This window comes from Myotis nattereri (assembly GCF_964212035.1).
Source record: "Myotis nattereri genome assembly, chromosome: 9".
NCBI lineage: Eukaryota > Metazoa > Chordata > Mammalia > Chiroptera > Vespertilionidae > Myotis > Myotis nattereri.
In genome coordinates this window covers 5520747-5532462 of record NC_138084.1, presented here as the reverse complement: position 1 = coordinate 5532462, position 11716 = coordinate 5520747, and the positions used below count along the sequence as shown (strand labels likewise).

The 11716-nt window shown below is 56.4% G+C and overlaps 2 protein-coding genes across 7 annotated transcripts; one reads left to right on the top strand and one right to left on the bottom strand.

Moving 5' to 3' along the window:
- Window positions 1-160: 160 nt before the first annotated feature.
- Window positions 161-4108, top strand: FIBP (FGF1 intracellular binding protein). Of its 2 annotated transcripts, none has more exons than XM_081099664.1 (10): window positions 161-331; window positions 497-695; window positions 879-1005; window positions 1834-1934; window positions 2416-2549; window positions 2840-2948; window positions 3031-3094; window positions 3349-3435; window positions 3523-3620; window positions 3969-4108. In XM_081099664.1, the coding sequence occupies exons 1-10, from the start codon at window positions 247-249 to the stop codon at window positions 4036-4038; spliced, it is 1074 nt and encodes a 357-aa protein (XP_080955790.1). In that variant the 5' UTR covers window positions 161-246; the 3' UTR covers window positions 4039-4108. The 2 variants fall into 2 exon arrangements, with proteins under 2 accessions (XP_080955790.1, XP_080955789.1); XM_081099663.1 differs by having other exon boundaries at window positions 167-331; window positions 2416-2570.
- A 158-nt stretch (window positions 4109-4266) lies between these two features.
- Window positions 4267-7747, bottom strand: CTSW (cathepsin W). 5 transcript variants are annotated; one of them, XM_081099658.1, is made up of 10 exons: window positions 7646-7747; window positions 7095-7179; window positions 6211-6324; window positions 5690-5844; window positions 5483-5579; window positions 5318-5398; window positions 5119-5241; window positions 4857-4921; window positions 4575-4775; window positions 4267-4495 (listed from the first exon to the last, which is right to left on the bottom strand). In XM_081099658.1, exons 1-10 carry the CDS (start codon window positions 7730-7732, stop codon window positions 4391-4393), a joined length of 1113 nt encoding a protein of 370 aa, XP_080955784.1. In that variant the 5' UTR covers window positions 7733-7747; the 3' UTR covers window positions 4267-4390. The 5 variants fall into 5 exon arrangements, with proteins under 5 accessions (XP_080955784.1, XP_080955785.1, XP_080955783.1 ...); XM_081099659.1 differs by having other exon boundaries at window positions 5777-5844; window positions 7646-7744; XM_081099657.1 differs by having other exon boundaries at window positions 5318-5579; window positions 7646-7744.
- Window positions 7748-11716: the final 3969 nt, after the last annotated feature.

Genomic DNA, 11716 nt, shown 5'->3' with positions numbered 1-11716 from the left:
TAGCGGTGGGGACCGGAGAGCCCGGGACTCCCCGTCCCGCGGAGTAGTGGGGCCGCTCCACCACTTCCGCCTCTTCCCTCGCCGCTCCTGCCCCACCCTCTCTGTCCCGGAAGTGGTCCGTCTGTGGCTCCGGGTGCGGGGAGCGAATTTCGGCGCTCCCGGAAGTGGCTCGGCGGCGGCGCGCCCGCCGGGGCAATACTCGCTCCTGCCGGGGCGCGGCGACTGCTCCCGGGTCCAGGCGTCGCCATGACCAACGAGCTGGATATCTTCGTAGGGAACACGACCCTCATCGACGAGGACGTGTATCGCCTCTGGCTGGATGGTTACTCGGGTCTGTGAGGGGCCGAGCGGTTGTTTGGCTGGGCGAAGGGGCGGAGCCTGCACTTGGCCGTCTTGAAGCGGGCGGAGGAGGGAGGGAGGTTTGCAGGTCGGAGCTGGAATCCCTGCAGGGGCTTTGCGGGCGGGGCGGGGCCTGATGCGGGTGCCTGCTCCCCAGTGAACGATGCGGTGGCCCTGAGGGTGCGCTCGGGAATCCTGGAGCAGACGGGCGCCACGGCAGCAGTCCTGCAGAGTGACACCATGGATCACTATCGGACCTTCCACATGCTGGAGCGCCTGCTGCACGCACCGCCCAAGCTGCTGCACCAGCTCATCTTCCAGATCCCGCCCTCCCGACAAGCGCTGCTCATTGAGAGGTGGGGATGCCAGCCACTCTGGCCATGTACCCATTTTGCAGACTGTAACTGAGGCCCAGGAAGGGACGGGACTCACCCGGGCCCTGAAGAAGAGGAGAGCACAAGGGGCCAAGCCCAGGCTCTGCCAGCCCCCCTTTTCCTCTCCCTTAGGGGAAGTCAGTAGTGTCCTCTGCCTCCATGCAGGTACTATGCCTTTGATGAGGCCTTCGTGCGTGAGGTCCTGGGCAAGAAGCTGTCCAAGGGCACCAAGAAAGACCTGGATGACATCAGCACCAAAACCGGCATTACCCTTAAAAGCTGCCGAAGACAGGTGGGCACTGCAGCCTCCTCCTCACCAACACAGCATTCCATCCACAGTCCACCCCTGTGGCCGCTATCCCAACTCCAACCTCCTCCTCCACTTCTGATTGTGGCAGCAGCTTCAGACCCAGTCTCCTCTCCCCTGTTTTTGTCATCTCAAAGCCATCCCTGCTCTTCAGCCAGAGTGACCTTTCAGAATCCCAGATCTGACCATAGCTTTCTTCTGCCCATAAACTTTCATTGGCTCCTACTCCCTTCTGGGTAGTAGCCACACTCTTTGGCCTTGCCCTTCATACTCTCCTGTGAGCTGGTCCCTGCCAGCCTCCCTAGGCTTGCATTTCCCCAGAGTCCAGCTTTCTTTTGCTTGTGCTGCTCCTGCCTGGAGGCTACAGTTCTTGGCCATGTCGACTTGAAATCCAAGGCAGCGTCAGATGCCACCTTCTTCACAAGCTTCCTGGTGGTGCCAAGGAGAAGTAACTCTTCTTCTGGAACTTTAGTATCTTTTCTCTGCGTCTCCTGTGAACTCCCTGTATACAGCTTAGCATTTGCTCATTTTGTACTTTCTGAGCCTTAGGAGGGTCAGTTCCAGCGCCAGCTGGAGAAGAGCTGGAGAGCGTGGTGCTAAAAAGCAGGAGTGAATTCAGTGGTAGGAGCTGAGTAAACATTGATCTGAGATAGCAAAAGCTAATAGACATTTGTTGAATTGATAACTTACTGAAGGAATAACAGATCAGCATCTGTTGACAGAATAGATAGATAGATGAGGGATGGTGTTCAGTAAACAATTTATTGGGTGAGCGACCTCTGACCAGTCCTTGCTCCCCTACCTTCCTTGAAGTTCGACAACTTTAAACGAGTCTTCAAGGTGGTGGAGGAAATGCGGGGCTCCCTGGTCGATAACATCCAGCAGCACTTCCTTCTCTCCGATCGGCTGGCCAGGTGAGCGACTGGGCGAGGGGCCGTCTATCTCCTGCATCGGCACAGTCCTTCCCTGGGCCCTGAGTCTGGTCCCCTTCCCCCTCCCCCCAACCCTTGGCTGTGTGGGGGGATGGTTATCTCATTCCTGGTCTATAAATTGGGTCAGACTGGCCTGGGTTCAAATCCCAACCCGGCCCGGCCATTCACCAATTGGACTGTTGAGGTGTCGCCTGGAAAGCGGATGGCACAGCTCCGGAGCTCGGGAAGTGCTCAGTAAATGGTAACTGTTACCCCTGTGGTCTCCTGCTACATCCCTTAGGAGACCTGGTTTGAAACCTTTTCACAGATGAGGAGGCCCAGAGAGAGGTGACTTGAAACATGTCATACAGTGAGTTAGGGCAAGAGAGGCCAGAGCTCAGATGCCTAGTAGATGTTGCAGGTGGGAACTGCTTGCTCAGAAGGAATGCCCAGCTCTGACAGGTCTCCTTTCCCCTCCCTGCAGAGACTATGCAGCCATCGTCTTTTTTGCCAACAACCGCTTTGAGACAGGGAAGAAAAAACTGCAGTATCTGAGCTTTGGCGACTTTGCTTTCTGTGCTGAGCTCATGATCCAGAACTGGACCCTTGGAGCCGTCGGTGAGGCCCCCACTGACCCAGGTGCCTGGACACCTCCCCACCCTCTCAGGGCCTGCTACCCCACCAGCCATCTCTGCTCATAGTCCCGTGTCCCCATACACACCTTGTCTGCAGACAAAGGGCCCACTACTTCTCTGTGGTCCGGGGCAAAGCATTCCACCTCCCTGACACTCTGCTTTCTCTTCTGTCTTATGGGGGTGCGATGTGGTGGGTGAGGAAGGCTTGGGTTATCACAGGAAGGCATTTTGTCGTGCCCCCGCCCCCCAACTCCCTTCCTGGGCCTTACTCAGACTCCCAGGTGGATGACATGGATGTGGATTTAGACAAAGAGTTTCTCCAGGACTTGAAGGAGCTCAAAGTGCTGGTGGCTGACAAGGACCTTCTGGATCTGCATAAGAGGTGACTTGGGGGGGTTGTCTGTGGGATGGGGCCTGAAGTGGGGGGCCCAGGCAGCTCTAGGCTTGACCTTGTCTTCCTGCAGCCTGGTGTGCACTGCCCTCCGGGGAAAGCTCGGTGTCTTCTCTGAGATGGAAGCCAACTTCAAGGTCTGTGGCCCAAGCCAGCCTATGTCCCTTGGGTATCTCCAGCCTCCCATGCACTGTCCCACCGGGTGACTCTGTTCATGCCCTAGGTTGACCAGCAGGTGGCGCTGTGGCCCCCTCTGCCCACCTGTGCTGGGGGAGCCAGCTCCTAAACATTGGGGAGTTGATTGAGGGAGGTGGATAGATTTGGAGAGGGGCCTGCCCCTCCCCTAGCCTCTGGGGCAGAAGGCAGAACTCCCAGGCCCCCTGCCCCACAGAACCTATCCCGGGGGCTGGTGAATGTGGCTGCCAAGCTGACCCACAATAAGGACGTCCGAGATCTGTTTGTGGACCTGGTGGAGAAGGTGAGCTGTCCTGCCCACTGTCCACTCGTCCCCGCCCTGGCCTGTCTCTGAGCTGTACCAGTGCCAGATGTTCCCTTGGGCCCACAGTTCGTGGAGCCCTGCCGCTCTGACCACTGGCCGTTGAACGATGTGCGACTGTTCTTGAACCAGTATTCAGCGTCGGTCCACTCGCTGGATGGCTTCCGGTGAGTTACCCCGGCCTCCTGTTCAGCGAGGCCTCGCCCCAGCCAGCCTCCTGCCAGGGCCTGGCCCCCCTGCAGACTCAGGGTTCCCTGTTCTGCTGCCCTGGGGTGACTGTCTCTGTGGACCAGAGTCCTGGCTTCACCTCTAAGAAGCTGTGACTTAACCTTGGGCAGGTTCCTTGATCTCTCCATGCCTTAGTTTCCTCACATGTAAGCTGGGGGTGATGATGGTGAAGGTGATAGAATATTGTGAGGATTAAAGAGTGAAGGTACATAGAGCACTTAGAGCAGGGCCGTGACACGGTGGGTTGTGGTAAACCTCGGCCATTACTGTTACCATTATCATTGCAGGCACCAGGCCCTCTGGGACCGCTACATGGGCACCCTCCGTGGCTGCCTCCTGCGCCTCTATCATGACTAAGGCCCCTCCCACCACTCTGCTCACACTGACAATAAAGTTGCCATGACTTTGGAGGAGCCTATGCCTGGGTAAACACAGGGTCCGTGTGTGGAGGGTGTATACGCGTATGTATCTAAGTGTCACGGTGTATGAGGACCTGTGTGTACACTGGCCTTGCAGGGACTAGGATGTGTTCAGGAATGGTGTCTATGCTCTCCCTCTCCATTTCCCCACCCAGCGGAGTCCACTGAGAATACAGAATCTTGTCTTTGTTTATTCAATGCATAGCAAGAGGATTGGGAGGACAGGAGAAGACTTCGGGGGTGGCCAGCAAGGACGCAGCAGGCATAGCAGGCGAGAGCGAGGGGCGGGCTCAGGGAGGGCAGGAGACCTTCTTAGCTGGTTGATCCACTCGGGCAGTAATCGGGTACTTGGTGATACCACAGGCATTGCTCCCTCGGTGCAGCCGGAAATAACCCTAGGAAGTCAGAGGACATCAGGGCAGGGCCAGAAGGCGGGGAGAGCCCTGCCCTGTCCTGTCCCAATATCACACTCACCTTCTCACCCCAGTTGGCCCCCCAGGAGTTCTTCAGGATCCAGTATGGGGTGGAGCGACGATGAGAACGGCCTGAGATGTCCTTTGCCTGCCTCCCCTCCACCGACTTGGTCTTACCAAAACCCACCAGCAGGACAACATGGTCCACATTTTGAGGGTCACAGGTGGTGCTTGTGGCCTTGATCACACCATTCTGGTATTGCTGCAGGGGCAGGGGCAGAGGGGCTGAGTCTGGGGCCACATCCCCTATATGTTCTTCCCCCCATTCTCTTCCCTGTCGCACCTGCAATAGCTTCTTGTTGATGGTCACAGTGATGGGGCCCTCAGTGGCCAGGTACCGGGCAATTCCTGGGGGTAGAGGTGCCATCAGGCCATGCCTGCTCTGTTTCCCCTGCTCTCAGCTCATGGTTGTCTCCAACTCTCTCCCTCCCACCCCCATTCCTCCATCTCTGTCTACAGCCCCATCTGTCTGCCTGTGCTGGTTTGTCTATCCCTGTCATCCCTCCTCCCCCCCACACCCGCCTGGGTCTCCACCCTGCCCGCACTCTGCTCGTTGTCCGACAGCATGATGAAATCCTGGATCCAGGCCACCTTTTTGTGCTTCTTAGCCTGGCACTTGGCTCTGACCGCGCCCTGGAATGGGTAGTCCTTTTCGCTAGCCAGGCCACCTGGAAGTAAGCAAGGCCAGGAGACTCAGCCCCAGAACATGCCCGCCCTCAGCCCCCCAGAGAGGCCGGCACTCACTGTTGTTGAGGACAGTTATGAATGCGTCCCAGACGAAGCCGCCACTGCAGCCATCCCCACAGCGGCCACAGTCGAGTAGTTCTGGTGCAAGAAGGGACAATGTGGGTGACTGATCCCCAGGCCCCCTGCCCCCATTGGCAGACATGCCCCCTCTCCCAGCCGTACCCTGCACAGAGACTTCCACAGACTGTCTGGTCTTAATGCCCCACTGGGCTTCGATGTTGCCTGCAGCCGCCATGGCCCAGCAGCACGAGCAGGTTTTCTAGTGGGGAAAGGAGTGGGGGCTGGTAAGGGATCTGGGCTTTGACCCCTCTCCTCTCCTCTCCCTCCCACCACTGGGGCTGGACCGCGCCAGGCTGGGTGAGCAGATACCTGGTCCTTGACAGGTGACATGACACCGGGCGCCTTCCGCCAGTCACACGTGGAGGGCACTGACTCTTCCCACTCATCAGATCCTACCTTTCTGTCCACATTGGGGGCCCTTCCAGCTGCCCTCTGATTCCCATACAGCTGGTCAAACTCCTCCTCTGGGGGACAGATGGGACCACCAAGATCACAATATGGACCCCTCCTCCCCATATTCTGCTTCTCCCGCTCCAGCCATCCACATCCTTGGCCATTTGAGTCCCCGTAATACCCTGAGAGACACAAAGGCAAGGATGCGGAGGCACAGAGACCCAGTTCCTTGCTGCAGTGCGTTCCCCTGCACCTGCTCTCGGCCTTGAGCTGAGCTGGGACACAGGCCTCCGGAGTACCTGTCCCTGCCCTCAGTGATTTGGGACAAGCACCCAGGCCCCTGGTCCTCGGGGTCCCTCTCTGGGAAATGAATGCCAAAGGTCCACCCTGTCCATCTGCCAGTACCCCTGGACAAGCTCTGCTTCCCCACCCAGTACCTGTAAGGTCACTGAATGCAGTCACCCCAAACTTGGCTGTGCCCAAGTCCTCCTCCTGCAGCCGCTGAGCCTGGGCCAGGTTTCGGGCAAAGATATCCAAGCGGCGAGCATACTCTGGACCAAAAGACAGAGGTCTTCCTAGGTTGGCTCCCAAGCCCGTGGGGGCAGGAAATGGCCACCTGCCGGGTGTCCTCTCACCCAGATGAGCACTGGCTTCTTTCCTGTGGCCCCTGCCAGCCCCACTGCAGATCATCTGGGCCGAGAAAGTGGCTCCCAGCCCACTAGGGTGGGTTTTCCCAGGAGACGGGAAGGGGACACACTGCCCACCTGGGGGGAGCCAAGTAGAGGGTCTGAAGGCAGAGTGATTCAGAGAAAGGTGGGTGGTTGAGGACGGGCTTCCTGCCACCAGATCACCACCCTCACACTTCTGACCACAGGTGTGGGGCTGGAACATGGCAGGGGTGGGGGAGGATGGGGTACAGGCCCATGACAGGCTGAAAGGCACCCACAGACTATCCCCCTCAGGGAGATGAGATCCAGAGAGGGGGCGGGAACAGAGCCAGGTGGAGAGGGAGTCCCAACTTGAGGACAAAAGGGGTGTCTAGGTGTTTGCTGAAGGAACCCGTGACTAGATGGTGGTTTCCTGCTCGCTGCAGGAGGCGTGGGAAAGTGGCTGTGGAGCTGAAGGACCCTCTGGGCAGACCCCCAGCAGCCACCACCTCCCTCCAGGTTCATAGCAGAGTGACCGTGTTCAACACACAGGAATGACGTGCTTTCAAGCAGTGGGGTTCACCTCAAGCCCAGTGCCCACCCTGAGCCTGATTTCATCATTGATTAAATGGGAGAAGTGGGGTTGGACCAGAGACGAAGGGGTCCCATGATACCTGCTGGGTTCGAGTAACTTCGGTTATACTGGATCTGGAACAGAGTGAAGACCTCTTTCAGCTCCAGCGGCCCCGCACCTGGGTTCTGGAAGGAACCAAGGGTGGTGGGGGAGGGGGTTGGATGAGGAGTCCTTGATGGGACTGAGCTAGGGCAGTGGTCGGCAAACTCATTAGTCAACAGAGCCAAATATCAACAGTACAAGGATTGAAATTTCTTTTGAGAGCCAGATTTTTTAAACTTAAACTATATAGGTAGGTACATTGTTATTAACTTAATTAGGGTACTCCTAAGGCTTAGGAAGAGCCACACTCTTTGACTCAAGGGGCCAAAGAGCCGCATGTGGTTTGCGAGCCACAGTTTGCCGACCACGGACTAGGAGGTCAGTCAGTTAGTCTGTTCTATCTCCCTGGGTGAGCTTTGGCATATCAATCACCTCTCCAGCCTCAGTTGCTCCCTCTGAGAAATGGGAACAAGTCGGTTTCTGAAGGGGTGAGCCCCATACATGGGGCTTGCAGAAGGAAGGGTTTGGGAGCAGGTTGCGGGCACTTACCTGGACTCTGAGGGAGTCCTTGATGCCTTGGGCTAGACCTGCCACCAACAGGACCAGGAAGCAGGAGAGATGGACAGTTAGTGCCATGCTGCTGCAGACCAGAGTGCTGGGGACAGGAAACAGACCAAGCTGGAGGTGCTCAGAGGGCGGAGCTGGAGAAACCACTGAGGGGAAACCAGGCTGGGAGGGGGAGGTGGACCCCGCAAGCAAGAGGCTTTCAGGCTTTTATCTCTACAAGGCCCTCTACCTGTCTACTCACACCCCCTTTTCTTTTCTTTTTTAATTTTTTAAAATATATTTTTAGTGGTTTTAGAGAGGAAGGGACAGAGAAAGAAACATCAACAGTGAGAGAGAATCATTGATTGGCTGCCTCCGCACACTCCCTATTGGGGACAGCCTGCAGCCCAGGCATGTGCCCTTGATCAGAATCGAACCCAGGACCCTTCAGTCCGAAGGGCAATGCTCTATCCACTGAGCCAAACCAGCTAGGGCACACTTTTTCCTTATTCCACAGCGGCTCTCAGCCCACCCTGTTTGGGGCAGTTCTTAGATGGATCTGTCCCTAAGGAGACAGGTCGTGAGGGGGCAGTGACATAAAGCCATCAGCACTGTGAAGGGTAAGCCCAGGGGACTATGGGAGCCACAGCCCCCTGACAACTGGGTGTGGAGAGAGGGTGGTCAGTGGCTCCTGGGAAAACTTGCTCATCCTACAAAGTTTTGTCGGTTCAAGTGTCACCTCCAAGAAGCCTTCCCTGCTCTCATCCTCTGATGTAACCTCCAGCCCCTTGAGCCCCTGCCGTGCCTGAGCCCACTTGTGCCTTCCTTCCAACTGCCCCAGAGGTGTCAGGCGCCTGTGCCCACAGTGCCCAGGATGTGGCTCGGCTCGGAGCAGACTGGGTGGGTGTCGTTGACGGAACCATTTGTTGTCATGTTGTTGTTTCCCATGGGTTTTAAACAGGAAAGTGCAGGTGGCAGGAGCGTGTCCAGGGGACAGCAAATAGCAGCTCCTGCCTGCTTTTGTTCTTCATTCCTGTCACAACCTGAGGGGACGTGGGAGCAGAAAGACAGCAGGGTTGGCATCTCAGAGCGAGGCCGAGGCCTGTGAAGTCAAGTGCCGGGGAGGGCTGTTGACAGCGGTCACTGCTGCCTCGGTTTGAAGAGGTCCCCAGGCTGGGGCTCTCCCCCATGCGCCTCCAGGCGGGAAACCAGTGCCCAAGACCAGAGATGGGGGGAGAACTGGTTTTCTGGGGATTGATACCCCCGAAAGGGAGTATCTGAGAGGGAGCAGGAGGAGGGCTCTGGTCCTGGGGTTCATTTATGTGTGTGCCTCACTACCTCATTTTTTCATTCATTAGGAACCTGCCCCATGTTGCTGCACCACCCTCACTCCCACTCCAGACAATAAGTCAAGGGACTACTCTATTGGGGAAAAAGGAGCCATGCTGTCTTCATTAAAATTCAGTAGACAGACCATCCATAGAGGGGCACCTGGCTGCGTGGTTGTAGCCCCCTTCACATACCCCAAGCTAGTCCTGGATTGTGTGTGACCTATGACTAAGGCCCCACGTGTCAGCCTCAGGGCTAGAGGTCCCAGTGTGGGCATAAAAGGGGATGAAATAAAATCCGTCTCTGTGGTGGTGGGGATTGTGGAAACTTGGGGGAGGAGAGACGGGGTGTGGAGCTGGGTGACCTTCCTCATTGATCCACTTTTTCCCTCCATTGAATGTGAGCCCCACGAGGCCAGATTTTAGTCATTTTTGATTGATGCTGTGTCCCTGGTACCTAACACAGAGCCTGGTCAATGGTGGCCACACTGAGCATTTGTTGAATGAATGAATGAACTTCCCCACTCACTCACTTGCACTCATCCTGCAGCTCCTGGCTGGCAGCCAGTGAGGGCTGGGCCAGGTGCCCAGCGCCCTCAAGGGCTCACTGCCTGGAGGAACTCCTGACATCAACCAAGATGAGGCTTTGGGCCCCAGTGCCAAAGGGCAGAAGGCGGGGAAGTTGTTAGGGTCATAGAGGTCAGGAGACAACTCTGAGTGGCAGGTGCACTCAGGCCTAATAGTGCAGATGGAGGCTTGGGTCCAAGTTCGAGACGTCAGCTGTGCAGCCAGCCATTCCCCTCTGGGCCTCTGTTCCTCATCTCCAAGGGGCAGTGACAGTTCCTCTGTCTGGACTGACACCGTGGAGCACCTTCCACCCCGGCTGGCACAGAGCAGGAGTTCAAATGGTGGCTCCTTCGTGCTCTACTGTGGGGCAAGGAGCCCAGAGTCTTGTTTTCTTTTTTGTTTGTTTTTTCCTTTTTGGTTTGTTGTTTTTATGTTTTATTAGAGCCCAGAGAGTCTTGGAGTCAGAAGGACTTGGGTTCCAGTCCTGTCCTTAGCACTCTGGCTGTGCCTGAACAGATCTTAGCCTCTCATCCGTGAGATGGGGTGATAACGGCGCCCCTTCCCTGGCTTGGCAGGAGGGTACATGCTGATACCTGGAATGGTTAGATCTTGATAATCCAGTGCTAACATTTTATTATTATTTAAATAATGGCTTGCCCTAGCCGGTTTGGCTCAGTGGATGGAGCGTTGGCCTGCGGACTCAAGGGTCCCGGGTTCGATTCTGGTCAGGGGCATGTACCTTGGTTGCAGGCACATCCCCAGTGGGGGGTGTGCAGGAGGCAGCTGGTCGATGTTTCTCTCTCATCGATATTTCTAACTCTATCCCTCTCCCTTCTTCTCTGTAAAAAAATCAATAAAATATATTTAAAAAAATGGCTCCATTGAGGTATGTAATTCACATACCATAAAATTTACCCTTGTAAATTATACAATTCAGTGGTTTTTAGTGTATCTGTATAATTGTGTGGTCAACACCACTATCTAATTTCAGAGCATTCTCATCATCCCAAAAGAAACCATAACTATTAGCAAATATTTTCAGGATTTGTCCATGTGGCAGCACATATCAGTTCTTTATTCCTTTTTATGACTGAATAATATTCTATCATTTTTTTATCCATTCATATACATTTTGTTTATCCATTTGTAAGTTGATGGAAATTAAACTGTTTCTACGTTTTAGTTCTTATGAATAGTGTTGCTATGAACAAGGTGTACAGATTTTTTTGTGTGGACATGTTTCAGTTCCCCTGGGTATATTCCTAGGAGTGAAATTGCTGTGTCATGTAACATTTTGAGGACCTGCCATAATTTTTCCAAAGCTGGTGCCACAATTTACATTCCCACCCACGTTGTATGAGGGTTCCCATTTCTCCGTGTCTCATCGACACTTGTTAATGTCTGTCTTTTTGGTTTTAAACAGCTATTATTTTTAGCCTCCTCACCCAAGCAGCTGGAAAGGATCTGGGGTGGGAGAGACACTGTCCAGTTCACCCTGCACCCAGGGCTCACCTCGGGACCCTTCCTGGTCACGTCCCTTCCGGGGCATACCCTCCCGGGCAGGGCTGCGTTTGGGGAGATCGCGAGGATAAAGTGGGGTGGTAAAGGGAAGGGAGGGCTCCGCAGTTCCCGCACGTGGTGTGCCCCGAGGCCGGGGATCCCTGGACACGCGGCCTTTCCCGTCTGGCTCCGCCCTCAGACGTGGGCAGGAGAGGCCCCGCCCCTTCCTGGGAGCCGGCCCCGCCCAGACCCCGCCCTCGGAGGCGCTCCCTCTGCTTGGAGCGGGGGGAGGAGGCGGAAACCCCGGACACACGGGTGGGAGGAGGGCCGGGGAGACGCTGGCGCGAAACCCTGGCGTCCTGCGCGCCCCGGTTGGGTCCTGCCCGCCTTTTCAGGGGCTTCCATTCATTCTGGGCCAAAGGGGAGCTGCGGCCCCCGCCCCCGACAGCCCTGGGGACGGAGGGGAGCGGGGCCGAGAGGAGCGGTTCAGGGCCTGGAGCGTCTCGCCCCGGGCGAGGGTTCGGGCCCGCAGGAAGTTTGGTGTTTCCGGACGGCTGTCCGGGCCGCAGAACAACCGAGGGTCTAGCTAGGCTGGGCCTGGTCGTCCAGGGTGCGGTTAGGCGTAGGCGCCCAGGGCGACACTCGGGGAGGCGCAGAGTCCGGGCCGGCACGAAGCTGT